At 47.5% G+C, this 11248-nt stretch overlaps 2 protein-coding genes across 3 annotated transcripts in view; one reads left to right on the top strand and one right to left on the bottom strand.

Annotated features, from left to right (window-relative positions):
- TSPEAR (thrombospondin type laminin G domain and EAR repeats) overlaps positions 1-11248 on the bottom strand; it is a 214484-nt gene that overhangs the window by 103054 nt on the left and 100182 nt on the right. The gene's annotated exons all lie outside the window — the stretch shown is intronic.
- Positions 1261-2849, top strand: LOC100989875 (keratin-associated protein 10-7). Of its 2 annotated transcripts, XM_034948285.3 has the most exons (2): positions 1286-1759; positions 2090-2413. In XM_034948285.3, exons 1-2 carry the CDS (start codon positions 1286-1288, stop codon positions 2411-2413), a joined length of 798 nt encoding a protein of 265 aa, XP_034804176.3. The 2 variants fall into 2 exon arrangements, with proteins under 2 accessions (XP_014198635.4, XP_034804176.3); XM_014343149.6 differs by having other exon boundaries at positions 1261-2849.

Raw genomic sequence — 11248 nt, forward strand, 5'->3', positions numbered from 1 at the left:
CTGGACTGGGAAACACAGATAGAGACACAGGACACCCTGAGCCTCTGAGACTTGCCTGGGCATCAAACCCCACCAGAAGGGCCCCTGGAGCCCTCTCCCCTGGGTAGGGGCCACTTCTCTGGGCCGCATGCATGCTGGGCTATGGCTGGTCATCACTGACATCACCAGGCACCAAGCAGCCCACCTCCCTCCCTAGTGGGGTTCACAGTCAGGGTTACTACCCCTTCATCTTCACATTCTCAGCACCTGGTGCAATTTCCAGCACATGGGAGAACTCACTGCATCATGAATAAAATGAATGCTTGAGAAGTAAAAGTATCGGATACAATTGGAAACATTTAGCAGAAACAACCAAAAAGATGTGGTGGCCAATTGGATATTATTTGCAGAAGAAATGGAGACTTAGATCAGATGTCTAGCTGGGGTGACCAAGGACTTAGTTGGCAATCAAGAAAATACACCGCAAGCGAAAGCAGTGCTTGCTGCTTTTCACACGGCAGTGCTGTTGAGAGTGGCTGTGCTTTTTGCGGAGGAGATGCATTAGGTGTTCTGGGTTAGACTTACAGGTTTGCAGTGCTTGGGATAAAACCAAATGGAAATGGGGGGCCCCATACAGGGATCTGGGGCCTCCCTAAGTGCCCAGATGGAAGAGGGGGTGCACGGCCCCCCAGGAACTACTGTGAACCTGACGGGAAATGGCTCACACCACTGTCCACCCTTTCCCGTTTGCCACTTGCTCTAAAGCCCTTGGGGGGACTTCATGCACCAGAGAGAGTGTGGGGAGTCACTTCTAGGAATGTTCCACCCTCATGCCATCATTGACAGGGGCTTCTCTAGCCTGGCATTCCAGAAGCCACAGCCACCCAGACAAGCAGAGTCCCCTGGCGATGGCCCACAGGTGCTGGGATTAGGATGGATGGATCTCTCCTGCAGCCAGCACAGGCCCCCGGGACACTCTATTTGCAGACATTACACCCTGTCTACTTCAATGTTATGCTCTGGAGCCAAAGGTAGGTGAGGGTGCGTCAACAGAACCAAATATAGACTCAGGACTTTACAAACTGAACGGCATCTCATAGGACTAAACATGAAACTCGCACTAATAAGCGTTCTCTAGGTTTTAAACACAAACAAGGAAGGGGCGGGAATTGTTGACACTCCAGCTGGGACAACAGGCCAGGGAGACATATAAAAGCCAACATCCCTGAGCACCTAACACACGGACTCACTCACTCACTCGCTCACTCACCCACTCACTCCCATCTCCTCCAGCTCAATCCCCAGCATGGCCGCGTCCACTATGTCCGTCTGCTCCAGCGACCTGAGCTACGGCAGCCGCGTCTGCCTTCCTGGTTCCTGTGACTCTTACTCCGACTCCTGGCAGGTGGACGACTGCCCAGAGAGCTGCTGCGAGCCCCCCTGCTGCGCCCCCAGCTGCTGCGCCCCAGCCCCCTGCCTGAGCCTGGTCTGCACCCCAGTGAGCTGTGTGTCCAGCCCCTGCTGCCAAGTGACCTGTGAGCCCAGCCCCTGCCAATCAGGCTGCACCAGCTCCTGCACGCCCTCGTGCTGCCAGCAGTCTAGCTGCCAGCTGGCTTGCTGCGCCTCCTCCCCCTGCCAGCAGGCCTGCTGCATGCCTGTCTGCTGCAAGACTGTCTGCTGCAAGCCTGTGTGCTGTGTGCCCGTCTGCAGCGGGGATTCTTCATGCTGCCAGCAGTCTAGCTGCCAGTCAGCTTGCTGCACCTCCTCCCCCTGCCAGCAGGCCTGCTGTGTGCCCATCTGCTGCAAGCCTGTCTGCTCTGGGATTTCCTCTTCGTGCTGCCAGCAGTCTAGCTGTGTGAGCTGTGTGTCCAGCCCCTGCTGCCAGGCGGTCTGTGAGCCCAGCCCCTGCCAATCAGGCTGCATCAGCTCCTGCACGCCCTCGTGCTGCCAGCAGTCTAGCTGCCAGCCGGCTTGCTGCACCTCCTCCCCCTGCCTGCAGGCCTGCTGTGTGCCTGTCTGCTGCAAGCCCGTCTGCTGTGTGCCCACCTGCTCTGATGATTCCGGTTCATGCTGCCAGCCAGCTTGCTGCACCTCCTCCCAAAGCCAGCAGGGCTGCTGTGTGCCCGTCTGCTGTAAGCCTGTGTGCTGTGTGCCTGTCTGCTCTGGGGCTTCCACTTCATGCTGCCAGCAGTCTAGCTGCCAGCCGGCTTGCTGCACCACCTCCTGCTGCAGACCCTCCTCCTCCGTGTCCCTCCTCTGCCGCCCCGTGTGCAGGCCTGCCTGCTGTGTGCCCGTCCCCTCCTGCTGCGCCCCCACCTCCTCCTGCCAGGCCAGCTGCTGCCGCCCAGCCTCCTGTGTGTCTCTCCTTTGCCGCCCCGCATGCTCCCGCCCGGCCTGCTGTGGCCCCACCTCAACCCAGAAGTCCAGCTGCTGAGTGATCTCCTTAAGATCATCCAAAGCCTGAGTGCTCACTGCCACCTGCACCCCTGGATTCTTTACCCTTGACGGCTCTCCACATCCCGCTCCTAAGCCCTGCAGTGGACGTCAGTGGTCAGCTGGCCATCCAGTGTGCGCTTCTCCTCCTAGAAGCAGCTCAGCTGTTTCTCCAAGTCTTGACTTTCCCCCAATTACCCAGCCCTGCTTCCCCAGCAACAGGTGGGCAGTGACCCCAGCAAGGCCAGCGGGTGCTCCCAGGCCATGGCCCGGTGTGGGGAGAAACGAGGGTAGACACGTACCAACTATGGGTTTCTCGTCACTGTCCCAGCTCAGTGGCGAGCCCTGCTCCTCCCCTGCTGTGGGCCTGGGCCTCTTTCTCTGTCTTCCCTGACCACGGGAGCAGGTCAGACCCTTCTAATAAACTCCTTTCCTAATAAGTACAACTGGAATTCATTCTTGTTGTTCACAACCAAAGACCCCTGCCTGATGCCCCCCACCCGCGGGTGGTCCTGGGCTGCTCCCACGCCACGAGGTCCCTGTCCTTCCCAGGCATCCTGGCAGCCCTGCACCAGCCTCACCACACGGATGTCCGAGGGGTAGGCAGGACTGAGGGATGGGAGAGGCGAGGGATCCAACAGCAGCACCTGCCCTGGGTGGGGCTGCTTTGGGGCCTCCCCAGAAACTGGGTTGTGTCCAGCCCCTGGCTCCAGAAAGGAAACCCCATGGCCGTGTGCAGAACGGGTCCACACGGTGGGCGGGGATGGCCATCCTGAGGCCCGCTGGCCGGGCTGGCCCTTGGCTGGCGTCTGGGAACTGGGATTTCTGAGGGGCTCCCCCCGGCCCCACCTCACTGGGCCTGAGCTGTTTGTACCACGTGGTTTAGGCCGAACACCCACATCCCCGCTGGGAGTCTGGAATTCTGGCATAGCCCAGGCAGAAGCTGCTCACGTGACCAGTCCCCGGGTACATCACCGGGCAGGGCATCCCCAACATCGCAGGCGCGGCGTCCCAGCTGCTTGCAGGAGAGTGAGGCGCGTCCTGCGTGACCCCCACCCCAGGAGAGGCCTCCAAAGCTGAGCCTGGTGCCCCTGGACTCGGCCCCAGGAACCTTTCCCTTGGTCGATGTTGCTCAGTGTCCTCTCTGTGGGAAATCACAGCCGTGAGTACCACAACCTGCGTGGCCTGTGTCCTCCTGGAGAATCGCCGTCTTGGGTGGTCTTCGGGACCCTGACCCCAAGCTGCCCTTCCCAAGCAATGACAATGCTGTCCTAGGACAGTGCTGGGTGCATTTCTGGTAGTGCTTCCTTTCACTCCTGCTCCAGAGGGGGTGGAGACAGAGAAGGAGGCTGGGTGAGGCCAGGCCATCGTGGGTTTCATGAAGAGCAGAGCCGTCCTGCGCCTGCAACGAGCTGTCCCTCCCCTGTGGTGGCCACAGAGGCTGTGGCCTGAAACTCTGGCATGGGGCTGGAGCACCAGCTGGCAAGGAATAAGCCCCCACATGTCCCACCTGGCACTCCTCTGCCCCTACCCCGGCCCCTGTGCAGAAGAAATGAGCCAGGCTTCTCTCTGGCACCAGGGCTACACCCTAAGTCAGCATCCCAGGCTTTGCGTCACTGGCTCCCCTCTGGTTCTCCAGGAGGCACCAAGGGGACCCTGTGGTGAGTCCCCCAACTACAGGCACCTGAATCCCACAGACGGCAAGATGGAGGGGCCTTGCTCAGAGAAGCACGTCCTCCTCTGTGGATCCCAGACTCGGCTCCTCCCCTAGGCATGGCCCCAGCAAGCATCCAGGCATGTGAGCCTCTGGGGAAACACTCCCCCCACGCCCCGGGTGTGAACTTCATGGGAGGTGTGCTGTGGGGGAGAAACATCAAGTTCCTTTCCAAGGGCAACAGGTGGTGGAACTTCAGAACCTCCTGCAAGAGGAAGGGCGTGCCAGAGTGGCCAAGCAGAGAGAAGCAGCCTCCTCCAAGGGGCCATTCTCAGCCGCACCACAGAAGCTGATGGTGGCTGAAACTGCCCTTTGTCACCTGGACATTCACCATTTGCCCCGGTCAACAATGCCTACTGCCATCCCTGGTGAAAGAACCAATATCTCACAAAAAATGCAAAAGGCACAAATCATTAGAGAAAATACTGACAATCTTGAATGCAGCAAAATGCACACAAAAGCATAAGCACACAATCAAAGTTTCCACCAATCCCATCCCAGAGAAGCCACCTGTGGGGCATCATGGGGAGACTGCGGGCTCACTGTCTCCCTCCTGGGCACGTGGGCTGGCAGGTTCCAGCCACCTGCAGTTAGTTAGGGCCACATGATGAGTTTCTATTGGTTAAATGTGCATGGATAGATGTCTACCACTTCCACGCCACAGGTTGTGGGAGCCCTGCTGCCTCTCTTCCTTGCCGGGCTATCTTGGAGGCTCACGTGTCAGAGAGTGGGTCCACAAGGTAGGGGCGCGGCATGCTTGGATGGCAATGTGAGGAGTGGGGAAGGCCTTGTGGGCTTAAGCCATTGACATGTTGACTTCTGTTGGTTTCTGAACCAGCATTGATGACCTTCACCCACAGTATGTAACAAAAGATTCAAATTCAGAATTTATAAAGAAAACATAAAAAGAAACAAATAAAAGAGATGGAAATATGCAATTATAGGATAAGATGTCCAATGGCCAAAAATCATAGGATAAGATAGCCAATCTCACCTACCATCGAGACACCATGCACAAAAATTAACTAGGGGTGAACCCTAGACTTACATGTCAAAGATAAAATAATGAGATCTCTATATAAGATCACATCATCAGCAGAGACAGTCTCACTTCTTTCTTTTCTATTCAGTACCTTTTATTTCTTTTTCTTGCCTAATTGCTCTGGCTAGAACTTCCAGCACCACGTTAAATAGAAGTGACAAGAGTGGGCATCCTTGCCTTGTTTTTGATCTTAGAGAAAGAGCTTTCAGCTTTTCACCACTGAGTATGGCATCAGCTGTGGGCTTGTTGCATATGGCCTTTATCGTGATGAGGTGCGTCTCTTCTATATCTGTTTTCTTGAGAGTTTTAATCATGAATGAATGCTGAATTTGTTCAAATGCTTTTTTGCATCTATTGAGGTGATCATGTGTTTTTTGTCCCTAATGTTAGTGTGATGTATCACATTTATTGATTTATATATGTTGAACCATTCTTGCATCCCTGGGATAAATCCCACTTGATCATAGTGAATGATCTTTTTAATGTGCTGTTGAATTCAGTTTGCTAGTCTTTTTTTGAGGATTTTTGCATCTATATTCGTCAAGGACATTGGCCTGTAGTTTTCTTTTCTTGTAAAGACTCTACCTGTTAGTCTTCAAACTATTAGGACTGATAAACAAATTTAATAAAGTTGCAAGTTAAAAAATCAACATACAAAAATTAATAGCATTTCTATATACTAACAATGAACAATGATCCAAAAAAGAGATTAAGAAAACAACACCATTTAAAATAGCATGTAAAAGAGTTTAGAAAGATATTTAACCAAGGAGGTGAAAGATCTGTACACTGAAAACTACAAAACATTGATGAAAGAAGTTGAAGACACAAATAAATGGAACAATGTCCCATATTCATGGATTACAAGAATTAATATTGTTAAAATGTCCATACTACCTAAAGCTATCTACAGATTCAATGCAATCTCTATCAATTTCAATATCATTTTTACAAATACATAGAAAAGAACAATCCCAAAATTCATATGAAACCATAAAAGACTCTGAATAGCCAACACAGTTTTGAGTAGGAAGAACAAAGCTGGAGGCATCACACTCCCTAATTTCAAAATACCTTAAAGCTATTGTAATCCAAACACCATGGGACTGACATAAAAATAGACATATCAACCAATGGAATGGGATAGAAATCCCAGAAACAAACCCAAGTGTTTGTTGTCAATTTATTTCTGACAAAGGTGCCAAGAACAAATGATGGGAAAAGGACAGACTCTTCAATAAACAGTGTTGAGAAAACTCAATATCCATGTGCAGAAAACTAAAATTGAACCCTCACCTTACATCATATGCAAAAATCAACTCAAAATGCATGGAAGACCTCAGCATAAGACCTGAAATGTGATACTGCTAGAAGAAAGCATAGTGGAAAATCTCCATTACATTGGTCCAGGCCATTATTCCTTGAATAGGACCCCAAAAGCACACCTAACATAAGAAAACATAGACAAACGGGATTGCATCAAACGAAAAAGCTGTACAGCCAAGGAGACAATCAACAGGATGAAGAAACAACCCATGGACTGGGAAAAAATATCTGCAAACCATATATTTGATGAGGGGCTACTACTCACAATAAGGAACTCAAACAACCCAGTAGCAAGAAAATAAATAACCCAATTTAAAAATGGACAAACAGCCTGGCAACAGAGCAAGACCCTGGCTCAAAAAAAAAAAAAAAAAAAAAAGACATAAATAAATAAAAATGGGCAAAAGACCTAAACAGACATTTCTCAAAAGAAGCCATTTAAATGGACAGCAGGTATATTTTAAAATACTCAACATCACTAGTCATCAGGAAAATGCACGTTGAAGACGCAATGAGACATCACCTCACACTTGTCAGAATGGTTCTCATCAAAAAGATGAAAGCGAACAAGTGTCAGGGAGGATGCAGAAAAGAGGGAAGTCTTGCACATTGTTGGTGGGAATCTAAATTAGTTCAACCACCATGGGAAACAGCATAGCGGTTCCTCAAAAAACTAAAAAGAGAACTTGCCTATGATCCACAAATCCCACTTCCGGGTTTATATATAAAATAACTGAAATCATTCTGTTGGGGAGAGGTCTGCACTCCCATGTTCATTTCAGTCTTATTCACAGTAGCCTAGGTATGGAATCAATCTCAGTTCATCAATTGATGAATGGATAAAGAAAGTGTGGCATATATACACAATGGAATACTATTCAGCCATGAAAAGGAGAAAAATCCTGTCATTTGTGACAACTTGAATGGACCTGGAGGACATTATGCTAAGCGAAATAAGCCAGGCACAGAAAGACAAATGGCATGATTTCTGTCTAGAATCTAAAACTGTCAAACTTAGAAACAGAGAGCAGAAAGGTGGTTACCAGAGGCCGGGGGCTGCCAGAGGGGAGGAATGGGGAAGGGAGGTGTTGATCAAAGGAAACAACCTTTCCATCACACTGGAGGAAAAAGCTTTAGTGACCTACTGCATTGCATGGTGACACATAAAAATAATGTGTTGCATACTTCAAAACTGGTAAAAGAATATACTTTTAATTTACCAGAAAAATGGTAAGTTGGTGAGATGATGGTTATGTTAAGTAGCTTGATTTAATCTTTTTTGTTTTGTTTTGTTTTTTAGACACAATCTTGCTCTGTTGCCAGACTGGAGTGCAGTGGCACAATAGCTCACTGCAACCTCCGCCTCCCGGGTTCAAGCGATTCTTGTGCCTCAGCCTCCCAAGTAGCTGGGACTACAGGTGTGCGCCACTACACCCAACTAATTTTTGTATTTTTAGTAAAGACAGGGTTTCACCATGTTGGCCAGGATGGTCTTGATCTCCTGACCTCATCATCCACCTGCCTTGGCCTCCCAAAGTGCTGGGATTACAGGGCTTGATTTAATCTTTCTACAATGCATGCACAGGTCAAAACGTCACATTATAGATCAAAACATCACATTATACCCAGTAAATACACACAATTATTATTTGTCAGTTTAAAAATTAGTAAATGAATAATGAATGAAATAAAAATAATGAAGCTCTAGAAGCACATATAGGGGAATGTCTTCACGATGTTGTGGTAGGCAAAGACTTCGGGAACGGGGTAAAAATGCCACACATAAGAGAGTAAATTAGTAAATCGGATTTTACTACAATTAAGAGCGTCTCTTCATCAAATGATACTATTAATACCACAACACATCCATAAACATGACTCAAATTGAAATAGACGACCAATACCGAGTGTCAGCAAATGTGTGCAGGAAATGGAACTCTCCAACATTTGCTGGGGTGGGAATGAAAACAGTTTGGCAGTGTCATAAACATGACACACACCCCCTTCACATGCCCCACACACTCCACCTTCTGTGTGTTTACCCAAGAGAAGTGAAATCATATCACAAAGACTTGCTCACAAATGTTTAAAGATGCTTTTGCCACACAAGTCCTGTGTCCATCGACACATGGGTCAATTGTACTATAGAATTTGATTTACATGAAATTCCAGGAAAGACAAACCCATCTGAGATACAGAGGAGATCAGTCGTTTCCTGGGGCAGAGTCAGGAGGGGTGGGGATTGATCATGAAAAGTACACCTGGGAACTCGGAGATGATGGAAAATCCAGATCTTGCTTGTGGTAGTGGTTACATGGGTGTATATTTTCTCAAAACTCATGAAAAGGTAACTTTAAATAGGTACCTTTTACAGCATGTAATCATACTTCAATAAAACTGACTTTTTAAAAACTTCATTTTTAAACCCCAGACTTGGATGAGTTATTTGCAATTCCCATACTCAGTGGTGCACTAAAGCCAGCATGCCCTGGCTCATGAGAGCTGACATGCACCCCTCTCTTCCCATCTCTGTGTTAAGTGACATTGTCTTGGTAGCTTGGATTTAGCTGGGTTGGGAGCATTCACACGTGGACGTTGGCAAATGCAACCAATCGGGACTTTTGTTTTTGTTTTCGTTACAAAAACAAAAGCCAGTTATTGAACGTTCACTGACACACTGCATGTATACAACTCATATTCAGAATACATAATAAATTTCTGCAAATCAATAAGAAACACAAGTAGCCATATTTTAAAAAGCAAGCAAATGTCTTGAACAGGCACCTCACAAGAAAAGATATCCAAGGTTCAATGAGTGGCTTTACTCATCAGGGATATGCACATTAGTGCAACAGTGCAATATTCCTAAACACTTTCCAAAATAAACAAATTTTAAAAGACTGATCAACCTCATTTTGTAAAGATACAGAATAAATGGAATTATAAAATCAACTAGTGAGGATGTAAATTTCTTTAGAAAGTTGTTGGTATATGCTAAGCCAACATATGCCTATCTATGACCAAGCAATTCCACTTTTGGGAGCACAATGAAGAGAAATTAGTAAAAATATCAGTGAAAAAGTTTACAAGAATTTTTCTAGGAGCACTATTAACAGCAGCCAAAATCTGGAAACAATCTAAATCTCTAACGCTGTGAAAGAGAAAGGACAAATAACACGTTGTAGAATTTAATGCAATGGGGCAGCAAAAAAAGAGTGAAGTACTGATGCATGCAGCAACATGGTGCTTCTCACAGACATTGTGCTGAACAAATTGAACCATAAAACAAAAGAGTTCCATAGAACAGGCAAAGCTAACCAATGAGGAGAGAAGGTAGAACAGCAACTAATACTTAGGGAGGAGGGACTAACAAAGAGATAGCACAAGGGATCATTTAGGACTCTGGAAATGTTCCACATCTTCCCCAAAATAGTCTAAGGGGAAATATTTCCACCCAGAAACTATATCCAGCTAAGCTATCAATCAAATAGAAGAGCAGAATAAAGGCATTTTTAGTCATGCTATGGCTCAAAAATATATCTTCCTTGTACCCATTTTCAGAAAGTTACAGGAGGATGTGCTCCACCAAAACAAGGATATAAATCCAGAAAGAAAAAGACAAGGCATCCAGGAAGTAATGGATCCAACATCAGAGAGAGATGAATGAAAATCCAAAGACAAGAGTGAAGGGAGATCCCAGGAAACCTGTGTACCAGGCTGAGGGAGCAGCCAATAGAGACTGGTCCACACATAAGAGAGCTCTAAGAGAGATGTTTCCAAAAAATAAATGAAGCTAATAGATTGTTATATTTGAATCTCTTGAGTGGAGCATGGGGATGAATGAGTCAGAGTTTGGGGAGGAGCAATTGTTAACTCCAAGAGGGGAAAAACATAAACAAAAACAAAACATGTACAGATAAGGAAATTTAATCTGGTTCCACTATTCAGACTTGGCTATGAACAATATTTACTTTATTATAATATACATTCTGAACACTGATGTAACCAAATATTGATATTTTACTTCCTTTGCCTTCTGAGGATGGGAAGGGGGAACTTTTCACAGGCCTGCTGATAAACTAGAGAAAGTACTTTCCTCCACAATAGGAAATTAGATCATACCTGAAATTGAAAATGCAAGAAATAACAGAGCATGTATATTGTTTAATAATTCTGAGACAAACAGGAGAACTAAGAAGAGCATCTGGGATGGGCCTTGGGAGGGATGCATGCCAGAGAGAAGGGGGTGTTAAAGGCATTCAGTTTTATAATGAAAGCAGAGCATAAAAGTTTGAAAAATTTGCAGCCTGACTATGCAATAGAAAAGAAAAACCCATTTTCTAGGGAGAAATTCAAGCCGGATGCAGAAATTTGCATAAGTAGCAAGGAGCCTAACGTTAATCCCCAAGACCATGGGGAAAATATCTCCAGGCCATGTCAGAGAACTTCATGGCAGCCCCTCCCATCAGAGGCCTGGAGGCCCAGGAGGAAAAAGTGGTTTCGTGGGTCCAGGGTCCCCATGCTGTGTGCAGCCTGGGTGAAAGGAGCCAATGTACAGCTCAGACTGTGGCTTCAGAGGGTGGAAGCCCCAAGCCTTGGCAGCTTCCATGTTGCGTTGAGCCTGCAGGTGCACAGAAGTCATGAATTGAAGTTTGGGAACCTCCGCCTAGATTTCAGAAGATATATGGAAACGCATGGATGCCCAGGCAGAAGTTTGCTGCAGGGGTGGGGCCCTCATGGAGAACCTCTGCTAC

Source organism: Pan paniscus, chromosome 22 (assembly GCF_029289425.2).
Source record: "Pan paniscus chromosome 22, NHGRI_mPanPan1-v2.0_pri, whole genome shotgun sequence".
NCBI lineage: Eukaryota > Metazoa > Chordata > Mammalia > Primates > Hominidae > Pan > Pan paniscus.